The following is a 20,119-nucleotide window of genomic DNA, read 5'->3' on the forward strand; positions in this document are numbered from 1 at the left end:
TATGACTAGTTCCAAATTTCCAATATAAGAGGGAGAAAGAACACAAATTATTATGATTATAATGAAAGGACTTCGATCACCAAAGGACTTTATTCCTTTTTGTAGACCAAGAAGTGCACCAATGGTCATTGATATTCTTTAGGTCGACGTTGAATTCCAAACTTAATTCTTGGAAGGAATCGAGTCTAATAAAACTACTCCAAAAAAATATTCAATTAAATAGAAACTCAAATATTAGTGAAAATTGAAGAGCTATTGTCATTGCACATACCATACACACACGCACACTTGATCGTGACTTTGAAATGGTTTGAACTGAAATTGTGACTTCAAGTCACGATTGAGTTGCCAAAGGTCTTGTAGTTGAATTGGTACATTCTCATGTACAAAGTGCTTGGGGGTTTAGATGAGAAAAAAGTTCGAACTGTAAGGTTAGCAACATATTGTAATTATTTCTCCCAAAAAAAAAAAAAAAGTCACAATTGAGTTAAAAACAATCGTGTGTAAAAGTTATTTCCCAAAATTGAATGACCGCACAATTTCTCATCACATATCTTCTTGTAATCATCAACACACGCTCTTTGAGTTGCATCAATTTTATAGATACAATTTTACAGAGAGAGAAACTTGTTTGCGGAAATAAACTTGAACTTGATTTGAGTTGGTACTCAGTTTGATAGCTCGACTAACAAGTCAAAGCTCAAACTACTATTTATTTGTGGAATTAAACTTTAGCTTGATTTGAGCTAGTAGTCAATTTGACATCTTGACAAATGAAGCAAAAAGTCTAATCAAACTACTTCAATTTTTAAGAAGTTTAAATCCGAAAATTATAACTGAACTCGATTCAATCTTAATCTAGCTTAAACACCCTGTTAGTCTTGTCAAATAGAGATTGAATAATATTACATGCACAACAATAGTCAATAATAACCAATTCTTATTTGAGATAGAATGGGAGTAACACTTCACTTACTATGAACTCCTCCAACACTTGGTTGAAATAGTTTGATCCTATAAATTCTTCCAATCCATCGTTAAAATTGGATTGGAATGGATCCTAGATCCTTAGTCAAATCCATTTGATTTTAAATAAAAGCATGTACCTTATTTTAGTTGGATTGGCCATGGATTAGGTGTTGCAATATACTAATCCAGATAGAACAATATTAGCATTTACCAATAAAACAAGCATTTAGTAGAGGCGTATTAGACAATCAGTGTGTACCAAAACTCATATCACACGACACAACCAAGATAACATTCCACAGAAAATTCCGTAGGTAAGGACATGACGCACAAATACCGCCCAAAACATAAGGGCTGATCTCACTGATTTCCCTGTTTTCTTTTGTTGAAATATCTTGATGAAAGTTCTAAGGGATCATGTTACTCCTTGGAAACCGATTCCATTGTCTGGGCTGGCGGAGCTGTGACTACGGCCAACTTCAGATCAGGAGATCCAGAATTACCAGATCGTTCACGGATCTCGCGGTATTCTTGACAAATGGCACACAAATGGCAGAAAAAATGAGTAACAAAGTCCCCGCATGGTGCTTCCTTCATAAGACATCAAAAAGAAATGGTAAGCCATAACAAGGTCTTAGCAACAACAATTTTATCAGCCCATTCAATGGAAGAGAACAATTGTCCATTAAGAGCAACCTAATCTACTCAGTTAAGGAAGAAATTGCTCCAGGTTCTTATAGTATTCTGATTTATATAGTGCTGTAAAGGTTTAATTTTGTCACACAAATCAGATCAATCCCAATGTCATTGTGCAACTTGTTAAAAACCCCACCAACAACCCCCCAAGAGCACGCCTCTCCTTTTTACTTATTTATTTATTATAAATAACTTACTGAAAAATGTTCAGTTTCCTATCTAAAGAAGAATATTAGCTATAATTTTCAGGTAGCCAAGTAACTACTAAGCAAGTAATTATGTTTACGGTGGCCAGGTAACTTGAAAGCGTGAAAATGGGGCAAAAATCAAAATTTGTAACAAATAAAAAGACTATATCTGCTACACAGATGTAAATGTCATACCTGCAAATTGTACTTTGACCGTAGGGCCTGACGATAGCCACATGCATAACATGCAACAAAGCATCCAGGAAAACCGAAAAAAAGGCCATCAGTTAACAGGCAACAGAGAGAATTGAAAAGTGCCCACAAAACAAAATGGGTTGCGCATGATCCCGTCAGAGTTCCAGAACCAAGAAATTCTGCATTCTTTCCAAACAGAAAGCAAGGACAAAATAGACCTATACAACCTGTACCATGGCAACAAATTGCAGTTAGCTGATATTCTCAATTTTTAACAAACATAGAAAGTTAAAATATAAAACTGCAATATCCTCCATTAAATAATATTGAAATGATTATTCACTCGCAGGCTGTTGATTAAATATGGACAAATACACTTTTCCAACCCAGAGTATGGAGTTAGTCTGGTTTCCCCACCTGAAGTCTCTTGTACTTTGTCATTAAAATTTAACATGCTATCAACAATCATAATTACCGCATCATAATTACCAAATGTGGATAAAGTGTCATTTTTCTAAGCCATTGATAAGTAAAGTGCTAACTTTTAAAGCACATGTAGGTAAATACATTTTCTCAAAGCACATGATTTGCATGTGCATAAATTAATGGCATTTGATAGAATGTTAACGGATGAACCTTAGGTTGGTAAAGTGTAACTTTCTACACAACAGGAACTTGTCCCATATCACAAGTGGGCAATGTGTAGTTTCCCCTTAAAAATTCTACATTCTAAAACTTACCCCAGTATGCCTACATCCATTGGGAGAAATCATATCACAGACCCTCCACCTCAATCCCCAAAGACCATTTTTGTCATTTCAAAAGTGAGAAGAACAAAAATGTTATATACCAATGAACAAGCTTTTCCCTCCCTCCATTTCTCTTCCTAAAATTACATTTCTTGTTTAGAAAAAGCCAAATGCTTTATTACTACATTTTACATTTCTTCTATCTTAATTTGATTTAATCTCTAGAAATAGTACCAACATGAAGCATTTTTTCATTGAATTTCTAGTAGCCTCCCTCCCCCCCCCAAAAAAAACAGCTCACCATCTTTCTCTCTAATTTTTCTGATAAACAATGTATATAAAAGTGCACTATAAAGATATGTACATGATAAGATTTGATTAATTGACCAAAGATGAGAAGGATGTGGGTCTGTTGGGGAATAGACCAACAAGAGCTATATTTGACATTTGATGGAGATGAACATCATATACTATAGGAAACCTCACTAGTGGTCTGATCATAAAAAGACTGGGCTATTACATCAAAAAATCTCAACCCTTCATCCATCCTTAAAGATGACTGGCATGGTTCCAATGCAGTGTACAAGACCAGGGTTGCAAAGGAGAATCAGGAAGAATGGAAGAATCAACATACTCCTTTTTCTGTAAGAAAATTTTCTCCAAGGAATATCAGTAGAAACAGACCACCAGCATACTCCTTTTTTCTAGAAACATACCATCTACAATATGCATAAGACAATGATTGCATAGGAATTTTGTGTAGAAGATCAAGTCCTTTTTCTGTAAGGCTAAGATTGCCAAGGAATGTCAGTGGAAACAGAGTCTACCAGAACACTCTTTTTCCTCTCTCTCTCTCTCTCTCACACACACACACACACATCCTTTCCTTCTACTTCTTTCAGCAGACAAGGGGTTTCTATGCTCTGTTTTAAAGGTCAATATCCCAGTCTCCAGTGCACATGATATCAAATAGCAACCACTACCATGATCTGAATGCCACTATTTTCTCTTTAATCCATTGGTTAAGATTGAACATAAGACCTGAACCCCATCCTAAGGTGGAAGATCTTCAGATTCACAACACAAGATCTCAAGTTTCTACCAAGTGCCAACTATGAAAAGTAATGCTCAAAATTTAAGAAAAAATATTACTAAAATCCAAATTAGTGTTTTCAGGATCCAAAATCACACAACAAAGGGGATGTGGCACATTTACATGCTTCTATCCTACAAAAGTATTAAAATAAAATAAAAAATGACTGCATAGGTATAGCAAGAGTCCTCAACAAACACCTCCCCCCGCGCCCCTGCACAGGGGTCTCTTCCGAAACAGAACTAAAAAATGTTGACGTTAGGTAAGAAATTTCAAGTATTACTGGGTAAGCCTCATAATTCCAGGATTAAGCACCCAGTTTACCTGGCCAACCAACATCCTTAGACAATACACAGTAGCAAGGCAGTTGACTTAAGAAGCCAACTGTCCTGCTACAGCAACAGATAAGTAAACCTTAAGTGAAAGTTTCATTTAGATAAAGATAAATTTTAAAATATGTATGCCACTGTGCAAACAACAAACAAGAACACCACATGACGTAATAACTAGAGTGCCACTAGGACCATTTTCTGTCAAGATGAGGCAAATGGCAATTTCTGATCAACACAATGTGCTGATAATAACTAGAGTGCAGCTAGGATATATTGACCATGGTCTGCTATGAATGATGTTCTAACAAATGTTGATACCGCAACTATTGCAGGACAAGAGGAAATATTTCCTCTTTAAAAGCTTAAGATTAAGGCTAGGCCCAAGAAAAGTAGGTGTCCCTGGTAGTTAATTTGGTTATTACTTATTAGGATTTTAAGTTTTATCTGGATTTTTCTAGATTCAAGGATATTTCTGTAATTTTGCAACAGCTGATTGTGGGTCATAGTTGTGGGCCTAGGGTTTTTTTTTATTATTTATTAATAGATAAGTCTTTCTTTGTTTATAAGCTTTTATGTGTGTTTTGGAATTTAATTAGGATTTGGTTTACTAGTCAAAAGAGTTCTGGTTTTATATCAGTTACCATTAAGATTTTTAGTCTATGTATGTATGTTTATAGTTTTCAAATAAGATGAAGTGGATTAATAAAAATAAAAAGCGATTTGAGTATTGAGGCATGTTGCCTTATTGTGTTCTTCCCTCCTGTTCTCTTCTCCCTTTCTCCTCTCTTTGATATTCTATCATTGTTCATGCTACTGTCACATGCACTGTGCAGACTATTATTCACATGAATCGTTCACATATTTGTGGAATATTCAATTTCATTTTTTTTTTCACATCTTTTGCGAATCCAAACGGAATCTTTTCCCTTCTCTATTGTAACCCTAGTCATTAGTCCTCAAACAGTCCTTAACTTAAACCCACCAAAAGAACACATAGATTGATTTCCCTATTTGTCCTATGTCAGATGTGCTACACAAGCTTAGTATATATCTTACAAAATCCTACTAGAGTTTGGCATTTGTTATTTTTATCATAGATTTCTTGTTAGTGAAGCATGGATTGCACAGTTCAAGGTCATCACACATTATCAACTTGGTAAGAAATTGTTGTACCATAATCCATTTAGGTTTTTTCATAATTCCCAATGCATAAATAGCATTAATCTCATCAGGTTTGCCTATTTCCTAACAGATCATACATGATATCAAACTAAGGACACTCCTAGTCCTAGCCAACTTGAACAATTAAAGTATGACATTGAAAGGGTAGTGTTTACCATTGAACACACCTGAAATCTATGACACCATTATCGAACTGGTATTTTTTTTCAACAATAGCTATAAATGATATTTTATCCACCTTCAAAGGAAATAAATTTAACTTCATAAAGATGAGTAACAAATCCAAGTGGGTGCTATATATTCATAATACATTATATCTCAATCACCCAAAAAAGATATGAACATTTCTAAGCAACTTAAATCTACAATTTGATGAAGTATGTCATATACTGGCTTTGGCTCTCACATATACATTTATTGAGCTTTTATGTACCGAAGTCTAGATAGCAAGTTGGTCTCTCTTTCGGACCATCCCCCCTCCCCCCCTCTTCTTGATCAATAAGTTACACAAACACCTAATAAGTCTTGAACTCATGACCACACCCTTCACTCTATTCTTATAAGAAGAGGAGATACCATTGGAATTAGAGATTATTAAGAAAAAAATTTATTCTATTAGAAGACATCAAAGAAACTTTTGTAGCATTTCATTTTAGAGGTAAAACCATGATAAAATAAATAAAAAAATAAATGGTAGTAATAGAACTTAAACCTGAAACCAAGCAATAAATAAATTTTATTTATTTATTTATTTATTTATTTATCAATTTCCATATTCAAGAGGCACCTTCATAATTTTATCTTCTGATAAATCAAGGTCACAAGGCAAAAAGTAGCGTACAGCTCTGAATGTCATCAAAACAAGCACAGATTCCAGAAGACCATTGTGTTGGCCCGTTGCTAACGTGACCAAGCGTGGCAACACCTTCATCGCGTGGAACGATCTCTGCTTCAGCATCTGATTGTTCCAATGGAACATAAGAGGGAGGTACATAACTGCTCTGGTTTTTCATCTATCTAATGCACACACTGCCTGCATTCAATGAAGAGTGTAACAAGGCAATGATTAAGAAAACACAAACATGGAACCTTGAAATTTACAATAAGTACAGTTTTCAGAAAAAGATATATCACGCTTATAATTAAACCCTAGTTATTGGTTGTTGCAACTAAAAAGCCATAATTTCAAAAAAGTCAGCATTTCCCACTTTCCTTTAATCTTAGTTAATTTAGACCAACAAAAAGTTTGTGATGCTCTAACCATTAAAAAAGTACTAGGACCCTCTCCATTTGAAATGAATCAATCTCAAGGTTCAAATTAAATATTTTACAAATCTAAGATGTATTCAGTGTCACTGTCACGTCATTTGAAATTTGAAATGACATGGCACTTTGTACACTGTTAGACCCAAGAAATAAAATCTAAACCGTGAAATAAACTATTTCCATTTCATCTTGTTCCCCAAAAAGGGCCTTTAGGCCTCCCTATACCCATCACATAAGGCATTAGGATCCTCTCCATTTGAAATAGATCCATTTCATGCTTCAAATTAAATATCAAAAACCAAAATGCGTATTTAGTGCCAAATCATCCACAGAAAATCAATTTCTACTTCATTAATGTGGTGTATGTCAGGTAGGCTAGGCTAGGCTAGGGTTCCTGAACCCATGCTGGCTATCAGCCTTGACGATTCTTTTTTTTTTTTTTTTTTTTTTAATTGTTGATTTATTAGTTTTATGTAATTTTTGTAACTGATTTTTTATACCAGTATACTTCCTGTATACTCGGGTGACTCCTTTTTCTGATTTATATGTATAAAAAAAAAAAGAGTTCCTGAACCCATACTCAAAAAGTTCAACATAATCCATAAAAGCTCAAAGAACCCAACTTTAAAAGTTAACAATTCAACTTGAAAATTATAAAATAAAACCATCAAATACATAAAAGATCAACCAAACCCCAAACTTGAAGCCATTTTCAAACAGACAGAAAAATGGCATATAAACCCCAAAACAACCACACCCTCTTAAGAAAAACGAAACCCAGTAATGGGAAAAACGAAATTATAGCAGAAACTTCACATGGGTGTCATCAATTTCCATCCTATTAGATTAGTACTTTACACACTTATGAATTAAACCTAAATCAAACATTTAGAATGAGTAAAGTTAGAAATTACCTTTGATTTTTATATAATAATGGGTGCCGAGCTTAGAGAGGCTAGCGTGGACAGTCGCAGCTGGTGGTGAGTGATCCAAGAGTATATCAACTGTCAAGGCGTTGGATAGAATTAGGAGAGAGAAAATAAAACAGAACAATATTATATAGGGGCTTTCCAGAGTTTTCTTTCTTTCTTTTCTTTTTTAAAAAGAAAACCGTATTAAAAAAAAAATTATATATATATAGGTTTTTAAAAAAAAAAAAATTTAATGTGGGTATAATTAATCACTACTTTCTAAAATAATGGGAAAAAGTATTTTCCTTGCCTCTGTGTTTTTATAAGTAGTTCACAAATTTCTATTTATCTTTGAAATCAACCAGTTTCTCTCTCTTTATTGAAAAAATGAAAAATTAACTCCAAAACAATAATGCAATTCTCAACTTTTTCTTTTCCATAATACTAATAATTTCTTCAAAAGATTTACTAAGTGTCTATTTGATAAAGATTATTTTTGCTAACCTATTTTACTATTCAGCTTATTTTTACTACTATTTATGAGTTTCACTGCACCTTTTGGTACTATTTATGGGTCCTATTGTACTATTTTAACTAACTTTTACCTTTATTTACAGTATTTTCAGCAACAAAAATTTCAGTTTCAACAAAATAAATGGATCACAAACGGGTACTAAGAAAGTAACTGATTGAGAGTATTTGTTTATGTCCCAAACCAAACTTAAATGGTGGAAAGTGAGTTTTTCCCTTCTAAAAAATTTTGATATGGTACTAAGGAGATTCATATATTAAAATTACTAAAATATATTTTTATTTATAATTTTATATATTATTAAGCATTTATTTTTTGTGTATTGTTAAGTATATATCAATTTAAGAGTAATAATAAATAATAAAAATGAATCCATAATCATTAAATAATGTTTTGAATACAACCCAAGATCTTAAAGATTAAGGATATGTTTGAAACAAAGGAAATTAGTATGCATACCATCGCGCACTCTTCGTGTGGTGATCACTCCACAAATATAAATATTTGTGAGGTGTGGGGGGCAAGGGTCAGGGTTTAAGTCTCTAGGAGGGAGTTTCACACACATATACATTTAGATTAGGCTAGAATAGAAATTCTATCTTATATTTAAAAAATAAATAAAATAAAATAAAGAAACTAGTATGCATGCATTAACGTGCTAATATGACATGTCAATCTAGTTATGTTTGATTAATTTTATTGACATGTCATGTTAGCGCGTTAATGCATACTAGTCATATTAAAACTTGATTAGGTTATGGACATTTGACATAAAATTAGAAAACAATTGAAAACTAATTTGGATTCTAATTGTGTTTTAACTTTATGTTTTCAATTTGGATTCTAATTGTGTTTTGGAGTCATTAGACATAAGATACAATTTGAGTATTTTTACTCAAGCAAAATCTCTAAATATCGAATCATCAGGAGTAGTTAAATTTATATTAAGTATTTATACTAGCAATTGATCTTCAAATTTCTTGATTTTAAATCCTTAAATCCAAACACAGCCTACTATTCATAAAATTATAACAGTACAAGATATCTGTGGAGTGCAATGGTTCATCGCTAGTATATACATCTATATATAACCAAATTTATGAAGATGAGGTATTGATCACATATAAACCTGTTGATGCATTCCATTCAACAAGTAATCTGAACAGTGTCTCAAATTAGTTAATCTTCAATCCCATTGAAAGGGACTTAAAATCTCCATATGACCCTGCTGAAATGTGATTCTCCGAAGTCCGAAAACAACTCCATACTTTGTGCTAAAGAAGCCATTAGATACCGTTTCAAGGCATATGTTGTTAATCTTAAACGAAACAGCATTTGAACACATCTAAACATTTGCAAGGAAAAAAGAAATGTATAGCAAGAATGGCCTTAAGTCGCGAGAGAACAGAAAATTACAGACTAGGCAACCAAATATTGATGAAAGACGATGTCAATCTAGAATTTAAGAAAATATACGGTACTGCATAAATTCCAAATTGAAACTATAAAATGTACATACAATGAAAAGACTCATGAACTACAGCACTAGCAAGAAGACAATGTTTGAAGGGAACAGCAAGCATAGTCTTCTAATTGTTGAGGAGACAAGAGAACTAAGGTCAGCTGATGAAAATTAGAACTACATAAACCAGAAGGTATCATCGCAATGGTTATATATGACATGTAGATGTCAAATGGGGGCCGAACTTGTCCTGCGGAGCTGATACTTGGGCTCAGGAGGTGGTGCAGATGGCAGGACCTTCTCCTCCTACAAAGAAAATTCACAGAGATATATTTACTTCCCAAAAAAACAACCTAGAAGAATTAAGTACAATGTTGCTTCTTTAAGCAACAAGAAAGAAGGAAAAGAACAGTATTCTTCCAGAGTCCCATTATCAGAGTCAATTTCATTCAATGACAGCAAAACTAAATTCAAACACAAATATATACAGGGCAGTCAATTCTGCAGCAGAAAAGTAAACAGCAACACAAACATAACACTTGACTAAGCCAACAAGTCATAATATATTGTAGACTGTAAGTAATCGAGATACAAAACAAAATTCATTCCAACTCTTCCAACTCAGAAGATAGCCAGTTTAACATGTTAATTATAATAGCATGTTGAGATCAGGTCATTCGAACACAAAGGTAACCAGATAGGCCACCCAATCACAAAAACACTATTCATAATTCTAGGAGACTTGAGAAGAATTCAACAAAGATAAGATGAATGGCTGGGTGTCTACAATGGAATCCTAATGAACAAAGCACACAAGGAAAAGTAGCAGTGGGAGGCTTTTCCAGTGGAATGTTGCCCTGTCAATATCAAATTCATCAAAATTTTGGCTCATGATCACATTGTGTTTTTTGCCCTGTGACATTACTCAGTTCCAAAATTCAAAAACTTCCAAGTAGCCTTCAGCATATAACATTAACAAACAAGAACTAAGGCCTCAACAAGTCCACAGCATTATTCTCTTGCTAAGAAAAAATGGTCTAATGCAAAATGCCCAAAAGGAAAAGTCTCCATTCTTCTCTATCTTATTAAAATGCCCAAAAGGAAAAGTCTCCATTCTTCTCTATCTTATTTACTAAGATGGTTATAAACAGGAAAGAAGGTGGAATAACTCATATGATTCATATGACTTATAAAATTCATGTTAACATTGCCAGCATCTATGATCTGTTTTTATGTTATTTCACATAGCATGAAGTAATAATCTAACATGATTCCACAGTAAATGTTTGAAATAACTAGCCCGTGAAGTACTATAATGCAATGCTATAGTGCTCCCTCTGAAATCATGAGTACATGCATAAGGATGGTCTATTGAACCTTGGCAGACAAAGTTGGTATTGGTATGTGTATCAATCAGTTAAAACTAGAATACAAAGTAGAGTAAAAACCTATGGCATTTGTTAACAAATTACAGAACATGAGATGTATGTTATAGCAAGGAAGTTAACAATACAAACAAACGTAGTGATGTTAACTTATCATGTTCCGTAAGTCTGGGGAAACAAAGAAGCAAAACTTTTATTTCGGCATTACAAAAAAACAAATTTTAGCAAAAGTTGATAAAACTAACATGTCTGGCTATAGTAGTCAAATTATATCAAAATGCCAAACTGAAAAAAGTAAATGATTACAACCTAGGAACAGTATTCTTCTATATTCCTGACATTTATTTACCTTTTCTAAGCATATTTGAATATAAGATCTACCCAAACCCTAGCTTAGCCGAATACCACCTGAGTCAAGGCCTAGGTAAAAACATAAAAATTGCTTGTGGAAAAGCCCAAAATATTTTGAACTAAGAAGGGAAAAGGTTTAGTTTGGCTATGGAGTGTAATCATCTTAGGTTTTAGTAATCTGGAGTTTTAGAATTCCTTTCAATTATTTAAATTAGCCAGGCCCAAAATTTTGGGACCAAGGCTTGGTTGTAATTAAATTGGAAGGTTTTGTTAATATTAAAATGCCAGGTGCAATTGATGTGACCCAATGATGGACTCAAGATTTGACAACTACTTACACAAATTTGCTACGCTTTGGACTAGAGTGGACTATTAAATCAAAATTTATTTTCAATATAAATATTCACTCCTCTAAATTAAGAGAGAGATATTTAGTTCCAATATACATTTCCAAAGCTAAATAACATGCAGCTTTGTGCTGCCAAATCATTATTTTAGCATGTAATATATGCATATAGATCTTCAAAGTAGCATGATAGTTAATGATATGAAATAGGACAATGATAAGCCAATGAAAGCTGAGTCTGTGTGTTCACTAAACCACCATAAATGATGCACTCAAGCACTCCTCGTTGCAATGCACTATCACAGCACATAAAAAAAGAGTCTATCTCAAAATTTTAACTAAAATGCTGTTGAGAAGAGAACCATGTCAGAAGATCCCTCCTTGTCTATGGATTCGTTTGGTTAGGCATTTTGGGAGATTAAAAAAGTGTTTTTAAAACTCAAAACTTTGTTTTGCAACCACAACTCCTCATAGCTTTTTTACAAATGCTTATTTTAAACTCAAAACACTGTTTTCCAACAGTTTATACAAACGCACCCTATATTTAAAGAGCATCTCAAAAACAGCCTCCAAATATTTGAAATCTCTCCAACAGGTCAGGGCATGTCATGTGATTGTGAACAACACTGGAGGGGGTCTACATCTTACTATGTGCCCAATTTCCACAGTCCAAACACTTGTAGGACACAAATTGACACCCTGATACACCTTGTGCATGTTTTAGCCAAAAGCATAGCCTAACCTAGAGACTGGAGAGGCTTAGGTTATCAAAGAGGATGCAAGCCTAAAAAGGGATGACACTCTGTTCTAGATATCTCTCTATAATTGTCACATAACTCCCTAGAACTAGATAAAAGGCTATCAGTCTGACCTACGACAGGTTGCAAGAATAAGGAAAGAGTGCAAAAACATAACAACGCTAGCTTCACCACTTATGAAGGCTTGGAATCACTACACACAGAGAGAGAGAGAGAGAGAGAGAGAGAGAGAGAGAGAGAGAGAGAGAGAGAGAGAGAGAGAGAGAGAGAGAGAGAGAGAATATCTTTATTCCATTTTATTCATCAAATTCAACATAACAATTATGTTTGTTACTGGGGCCTATAAAAAGGATACCATATTACATCAAATCAGGGAAATCCAATCATAAATAGTAATCAAATCCCATAATTTCAAATCTCATAATTACCAATTAGCTCTAGCTCAATTGGCAGTTCCCTCCGCCAATTCCCTCCCCTTGTAAGTCATGAGTTCAAGACTCATCAAGTGCATGTAACTTACCAATCAAATAACATTTTCATGTATCAATGGAATCAATCAACATTAATCTAAGAAGCATTGACATGGATATGGGCATAGTATAAGTACGACACATCAACATGGCAATCTTTGAAAAATTAGGACACGGATACGGTGAGGATACATATATTAATTCATAATTAGATATATTTTTATATTTATTTTTAAATATTGTTAAGCATTTATTTTTTCATATAATGTTAAACAAATATCAATTTAAGAGCAATTAGGGATAATAAAGTGAATTCATAACTAATATATGATATTTAGAAATTAGAATACAAACCAAATAATAAGATCTAAAAGAGTAAATAAAAGATAACTAGATAACTAGATTAAAACTAAAAAGAAATAAAAGATAAGTGTCCTGGTCACGTCCTTCAATTTTTCAAAAAAAAAAAAAGACAGGTGCGAAAGTGTCCTTGGTGTGTCCTAAGTCCAACACAGGTGTGGCACCTCAAATGAAGTGTTTGTACTTTCTAGACATTAACCTAGCATATACATCAACTGTCTTGGGGTGAGAGAAACTTGACCCCATCATGTACAGCTCATGATGACACTAGATGGGTCATATACCTTGGAAAGTGTGGGGCTCAAAGATAGTTTAAGTTTTGGTCCTTAATTGGGACGAAATGGGTAATTTTTTTTTTTTTTTTTGGGGGGGGGGGGGGGGGGGGGGGGGTTTATCGGGTTTGTTTGTTTTGGGTTGGATTGCAATGTTTGAGCTTTAATTAATGGGCTAACCTGGGCTTGCAGTCATGATTCATGTTTTGATTTTCTGGTTTTTTTTTTTTCCCGGTCTACACAATCAAAGCTAACCAACAAAGGGATTGTGAGTCTTGCAGAAAACTTGGTCTAGCAACTCAATTTGGTGGTGGTAATGAGTGAGGTGGATTTCCAAAAGACTCCACAGGCTACACAATATTTGCTGGGTGCTGATTCCTAGCAACTTAGGTGCTGATTCCTAAGTTTTTCTTTGAAGAGGATGTGAATCATAGGATAAGAGCAGGGTGGAGGGTGGACAAAGTGGAGAAGTGCATCAAAAGTGTTGCGTGATCGTAGAATACCTATTAAGTTAAAGAGAAAATTTTATAAGACTGTCATAGAATCAGCTATGCTCTATGGTACCAAATGTTGGACTGTTAAGAAGTAATATATTCATAGAGTGAGTGTAGCTGAAAGGAGAACCTTAAGATAGATAAGTGGAAATACACGGAAAGATAGGAAGAAATTCGAAATGAGAAAATTCGCTTAAAGATACAGGCATGGGTACGGTCATGTTCAAAGGAGAGCAACTAATGCACTAGAGAGAGTGAGTTGATCCAATCTAAGGAAACGAAGAAAGGTAGAGGAAGACCAAAAATCACATTAGTAGAAGTAACGAAAAAAAGACATGTCAATTAAGGGAGTAACAAAGAGTATGAGTTTAGATAGAGTAGAATGAAGGAAAAGAATACCTGTGGTCAATTCTAGACAAAGCCCTAGCTACTGATTCTTAGGGTTATCATTTTCCTTTTAATCAATTTTACCCTTTATCCCCCTTTGATATTGTCCAGCATCAATACCTTTTTAGTAACATTTTTTTGTTAGGTATACCTTCTCAGTAAGGTACCACAGCAGTAATACAGGTATATGAGGAAAAGTCTCACAATGAGGGATTCATGCATTATGCCTAGTTAAATGATGGCTACCACTAAATATGACCCATTATGTTTAGCGTTTACTGCATGCCAAAAATACCTAAATGAAGATCCAGTGCAAATAATCATGAAAACCTAAGAAAGGAAAAAGGAAATCATAACAAATGAACAATCACTAATGAATTTATGTCTTTGATCTAGATATCCCAAAAGGTTGCTCTTGATTTATTACACCATATACGCAGTCAGAATGAACATGTCTCTGTTTACACTTATATATAACATCCAGAAATAATTATCAATCTAGTATCAGTGGTCGATGCCTCTATAGGAAATCAGGACTCTTAAATTAGAGTTTCCTTTGGTCAAAAACTATGGTGACATTTTTATGGTCATCTTGAAAGCTATGACAATTACAATAGAGCCATAAAGCACAGAAATGATCTACTGCCTTTCCTGCCACTATTTTTCCTACCACACTCTAAATTAAATGGTTAGTTTCAATTAGTTCCTCCAAGAACCAACATCTGGTATGGACCAATATATATGGAATGAATTAAAGAATTACAATCTAGAAATGGTGCAATTTTATTGAAACATTCAAACTAAAGAAAAGCTTTTCAAGAGATCACAGGCCTTGGTGCTTCAAAGACACTGGACACTTCCATTGATTATGAGTTTTGGAAATGCACTAAATAATAAGATGGGAAATGTGTCTAGACTAGAGCATGGTAAATAATGAAGGAAGCAGAAATGGAAGATGAAAATGGAGGCAGAAGATTGAGAAGCAACAAAGAGAACAATATAGTAAATGCGGTAAATTGCATCTTAACAAACATAGGGCAATTTTACCTATAAAATCTAAGGATGTTTGGCTCCCAAAAGTTCCAAAAGCTCTTTTTTAAAGGAAAATACAATTCTAAGCATGGCAACAGATAATTACTAAACTTGAGAAAAAAATACTGCCTGAAATTTTCAAAGTTATATTTGTTTGGAAGAAGTCCTCTACAATAGAGCAGCTCTCCAAAACAGGAAAATTTTTTCCGTAACAAAAGCATAAAGCCTTCTCCCTGAGCTACTATCCCAGCTATTCCTCCATTGATTTATGTATCTTAAATGACCATGTGTAGTGTGGAAGATAAGCAACAAGAAGCTATGTATCTTAAATTCAACCAAGCTTAGTGTATCAAACTCTATCAAACAAAGGTGCTACCAGAAGTTCCTTTATATTTTGTATCTGGCTTGGTTAACTTGTAATATACTTTTCGATAGGATATACATGTGTCTGGTTATTTGACTTTTATCTTATCTATCATGCAATGACGTTACAAAGTATAAACCCATGAAATTATCATACCAAAGTACAAATCACCTCAGAACCTTTTTCCCAAAGTGTCATCTCATTTTACCAAATCTCATTGGAGAAAAATATACTAATCAAAAACATTCATTAGAGTAAATTATATTGCTATACTATATTGGGATCTTAATGGCAGTGGGAAGTTTGACACTCGGTCTTTTTATCATAAGATTCAAAATGCAGCTCCTTCCACTTTCCCTTAGAAAGGAACTTGGAAAGTTAAGGATCCTAAAAGAGTGGCTTTTTTTATGTGACAGCAGCCCATGGTCAGATTTTAACTTTGGATAATCTTATGCTTCGTGGTCGCCCTTTGGTGAATCGTTGTTGTTTGTGCTGTTGCAATGCGGAATCTGTGGATCACCTGTTACTTTTTTGTTCAATAGCTCATTCTTTGTGGATGTATATGCTTCGGTTGTTTGGGATCGATTGGGTCATGCCAGGTTCGGTTATGGACTTATTTTTTTGTTGGTATCATTGGCTTAGGAAGCATAGCTCTAATATTTGGGATTTGGTTACAGGTTGCTTAATGTGGACTATTTGGATTGAACGGAATCAGCGGTCTTTTGAGGATGAGGGAAAAACTGTGGTTTAGTTATTAGAGTTTTGCCTGCGAACCCTCTTTAATTGGTCTCGATGTTGGGGTTTCTCAAATTGTTCTACCCTTTTGGGTTTTCTTTCATCTATTAGAATAGATTAGGGGCTGCTTCTGTCTTTTTGTTCCTTTTTTTTTCCATTGTTCACTACCGTGAACTCTTTGTGTTTCTCTTGCTATTCTTTTATTAATAATATTCTCTTCTTACTTATCAAAAACAAAAAAATATATTGCTATACTAATTTGGGATGAAGGTTATAATTGAACTATATAGATATAAAATGCAATCTAGAGCAGAAGAAAAATTTCCCAGCCTCATACTATACAGACCAATCCCCCAAATCATCTCAAGACCAAAATTCATATATAAGCTAATATAATTGGTAAAAAATAATAATAATAAAATCCTAGATAAACCATTTTTATCACTTAAATTTGATAAGTTTTCCCATTGGTTCAATTTGCCCCTTCATGATTAGCTACATATTAAACTACTAATCTGACAGATTACTTCCTCTTATTCAACCTCAGAACTTAAAAATCTAGTGCAAAACTTAATCTATGTTACAAGAATCATTTGAATTGGATGTTGTCACACATAAAAGACATCATTAATCCAAAATGCAACACAACCGATAGAGACTCCAGCTAATGTGATGAACAAGAGATGGAGTGGATGACGAACTGTTAGCTTTACAACAACCCAAACAACAAAGATGCAGGAAAATCAACTAAACAAGAATGAACAGCCAAATTGTTCCTACCTTCTGTTTTCTAAGCCTTTCGTTCTCCTCTTCCAGACGTGAGACTTTGTTCTCCAGCTCATGTGTATAAGCCTGTCCATCAACATAATTATCTACTAAGATCACAGGGAAACACATATAAAACAATCAGAAGGGATTTTTTTTTTTTTTTTTTGGGGGGGTGGGGGATTCAATATTTAAAACTTGACCTGCTTTCTTGCTCTAGACCGAGCTGCAGATTCCCTATTCTTAATCATTCTCTTCTGCCTCCTTTCAACAGTCCTCTCAACCACTTCCCCAGTAGCCCCCCTTTTCCGCCCCGGTGTCTGAGTATCCGATAATGTGCCAATCAAAGAAGTGGGAGACATTGTCATGTGGGTATCCGAGAATGGTGCATCCATAACCGGAAGAGGCTGCTGCTGAACCTGAACCGGAACTGGATGATGCATAAGAACCATCATATTCTGCTGTTGTTGCTGCACTGATGGGAGCTGAAATTGCATTTGCATCCAATGACTATGTTGGGGTGCAGCAATTGAATCAACCCCTAAAACACCAGCAGCAGCATTGCCTTTCTCACTATTATTATTATAAGATTCAGTGACTACCCCAGCTTTCACCAAAAAATCCTCAAGGGTTATTTCACCAAGAGTAGGATTTTTCTCCTGAACCTTATTCCTCTCTTGATCACTGTACTCGTTGTTCTTATGCTGAATATCTTTCCACACCTCATCAACAGTCTTCTTGCTCAGATCCCTTGAAAGTGTTAAGCTTCCCTGCTTATGCAGACCCGAGGCTGAACCAGAAATGACATTATTACTATTATCAGGGGCCTGAGTAGCTTCTGCAGTCCACACAGTCTTGAGAAGCTCATCCAGATTCATGCTGCTTAATGGCTTCCCCAAATCACCAAGCTGGGTCTGAACCTCATCAAGGGTGAGGCTGTACAAGGAGCCTTGGCGAGCCAATGACTCTGACTTGTGCATTTGGACAGTACTAACACCACCAACTTGAGATCCCACTGACTGAGCCCCCATTCACCTATATAGTTTCTATCATTCCAGAAATCAATCTCAAATACCCTTTTATCAAGAAGAAAAAAAAAATTATAATCCTAATGTAAAGATGGTAACTTGAATATCAATAAATCCATAAACCCAGATCATAAATCAACAAATAATTTAAAAACAAAGCAGTTTTGGGGTATGAATTAAAAGACCCAGATAAAAATAAAATATAAAAAAAATAAAAAAAATAAAAAAGGTGAAGAAAATGTAGCTATTGACACTTCGAAAGCAAGAAAAAAGGCCCAGAAATGAAACAGAAGCACCTACATTCTATACAAGAGAAAAAGGAGTTTTTAGTTTATTTGTTTGATTTGAGTATAGAAAAATGAATTAAAAAGAAAGAGAATTTAGGAACCAAACACAAAAGAAGAAGAAGAAAAGAGAATCTGCACTTGTTCTGACTTATTAATAAAAAGAAAAAGAAAAGTGTATGTGTGTGTGTGTGTGTTCAGGTGGCAGGACTTTCTCTTTTCTTTCACTTACACTCGCCGCAGGATCCGATCTGATGAATCTATAAAAGTGACATTTTCTGGGTAGTGGGGACAATGGCACCCTTGTATCAATTCTTCTTCATACTAAAACCAATTTTCACTTCAAAAACAAATAAAAATACTACTACTTAGTAATAAAAACATACATTCCCAATTTCCCATTCCCCAACTGCATTCCATAACCATTCCCACCTTCTCACACTTTTCTTTTTTATAATTGAGATATCCTAGGTTCCTCTTTTTCTTTTTTTCTTTTTTCCTATTCAACTGCCACTTGTTTTTTTTTTTTTTTTTCCATTTTTTTTTTGTCTCAACTCCCAGTTAATTGCAGTTGAAGTAAACAGTTTAAATTTTATAATCTAACTTTTTAAAGACAGCCTGCTTTTTAGTTTCTACTTGTACTAATATATTTCTCCAAAAAAAATATATTTCTCAGTGGATGACCGCGTGTACTATGTTTCGTACACGTGAGAGAGATTGATAAGAAGAATAAGAAATCGATTTACAGGACTGTCAAATGAGCCAGGTAAAAAGCTGAAATATATTTGCTAGCCAATCACACATAAAAGTTATGCATGAGACATGGCAAAACGGGTTACACCCCACGACCCGTCCGAACCCGAATGCTTTGATCTCAAAGTAAAAATGAGTTGATTCATAACCCAATTTTTTTGCGGATTGAACCAGCCCAGTCTAACCCTTTATTAAAAATAAAATTCTAATATCTGACTTATAGTGCCCAACTAGAACTTACGTTCCATTTATTTTAAGGTAAAATGTTTTCATATGTAAAAATACTTTTAGGTATTTTATTTGACATGTAAAATTCTTCAAACAAACCACAAAAATTAGTGGCTGACTAGAGTCGAAGGTCCAGTGACCAAATTGTCGAAATTAGCAACTAGAATGGTGGCTTCGGTGACCGGATCACTAGTGACTGTTGCCGAAACGATGTCTCCAATGACCAAAACGCCAAAACCGATCACTAGAACATCAGCTCCAACGACCAACAAATGTCATCGGAGCAGCGTCTCTGTTGAGCAAACTATTAGCACCAATCATCGAAACAACTGCTCTAGTCACCAAACCACTGGCAACTGTCATTGGAACAAGGGTTCCGATGATCGGACCCTTAGTATCGGTCACCGGAACAGCGGCTCCGGCCACCAAAACACCAACATTGGCTGTCCAACTACCAGATCAATGACCTAGCCAACAAATGAGGGGGGGGGGAGGGGGACACTATATATTTTTTGAAAATGTTTTACCAAAT

The 20,119-nt window shown here is 34.6% G+C and overlaps 2 protein-coding genes across 4 annotated transcripts; both read right to left on the reverse strand.

The window, feature by feature from the left end:
• Positions 1–1,150: 1,150 nt before the first annotated feature.
• On the reverse strand, positions 1,151–7,759 carry LOC126693182 (protein PLANT CADMIUM RESISTANCE 10). The gene is made up of 4 exons (XM_050389072.1): positions 7,585–7,759; positions 6,246–6,437; positions 2,049–2,275; positions 1,151–1,560 (listed from the first exon to the last, which is right to left on the reverse strand). Exons 2-4 carry the CDS (start codon positions 6,415–6,417, stop codon positions 1,390–1,392), a joined length of 570 nt encoding a protein of 189 aa, XP_050245029.1. The 5' UTR covers positions 6,418–6,437; positions 7,585–7,759; the 3' UTR covers positions 1,151–1,389.
• Positions 7,760–9,545: 1,786 nt separating this feature from the next.
• LOC126693183 (ABSCISIC ACID-INSENSITIVE 5-like protein 2) lies at positions 9,546–19,084 on the reverse strand. 3 transcript variants are annotated; one of them, XM_050389075.1, is made up of 4 exons: positions 18,839–19,084; positions 17,498–18,329; positions 17,310–17,381; positions 9,546–9,881 (listed from the first exon to the last, which is right to left on the reverse strand). In XM_050389075.1, the coding sequence occupies exons 2-4, from the start codon at positions 18,323–18,325 to the stop codon at positions 9,804–9,806; spliced, it is 978 nt and encodes a 325-aa protein (XP_050245032.1). In that variant the 5' UTR covers positions 18,326–18,329; positions 18,839–19,084; the 3' UTR covers positions 9,546–9,803. The 3 variants fall into 3 exon arrangements, with proteins under 3 accessions (XP_050245032.1, XP_050245031.1, XP_050245030.1); XM_050389074.1 differs by having other exon boundaries at positions 17,498–18,340; XM_050389073.1 differs by having other exon boundaries at positions 17,498–18,370.
• Between the last annotated feature and the right edge of the window lie 1,035 nt (positions 19,085–20,119).

The sequence above is a fragment of the Quercus robur genome, chromosome 7 (assembly GCF_932294415.1).
Source record: "Quercus robur chromosome 7, dhQueRobu3.1, whole genome shotgun sequence".
Classification (NCBI taxonomy): domain Eukaryota; kingdom Viridiplantae; phylum Streptophyta; class Magnoliopsida; order Fagales; family Fagaceae; genus Quercus; species Quercus robur.

What these genes read in the sequence shown, in the direction of transcription:
- LOC126693182 (XM_050389072.1), bottom strand. Translation starts at nt 6,417, where the DNA reads ATGAAAAACCAGAGCAGTTATGTACCTCCCTCTTATGTTCCATTGGAA. An exon ending in TTTTGATGACATTCAGAGCT is followed by an intron (nt 2,276 to 6,245) that starts GTACGCTACTTT and finishes GCCATGGTACAG; the next exon opens with GTTGTATAGGTCTATTTTGT. An exon ending in GGTCAAAGTACAATTTGCAG is followed by an intron (nt 1,561 to 2,048) that starts GTATGACATTTA and finishes TGTCTTATGAAG; the next exon opens with GAAGCACCATGCGGGGACTT.
- LOC126693183 (XM_050389075.1), bottom strand. Translation starts at nt 18,325, where the DNA reads ATGGGGGCTCAGTCAGTGGGATCTCAAGTTGGTGGTGTTAGTACTGTC. An exon ending in GGTCTAGAGCAAGAAAGCAG is followed by an intron (nt 17,382 to 17,497) that starts GTCAAGTTTTAA and finishes GTTGATGGACAG; the next exon opens with GCTTATACACATGAGCTGGA. An exon ending in AAAGGCTTAGAAAACAGAAG is followed by an intron (nt 9,882 to 17,309) that starts GTAGGAACAATT and finishes TTTTCTTTGTAG; the next exon opens with GAGGAGAAGGTCCTGCCATC.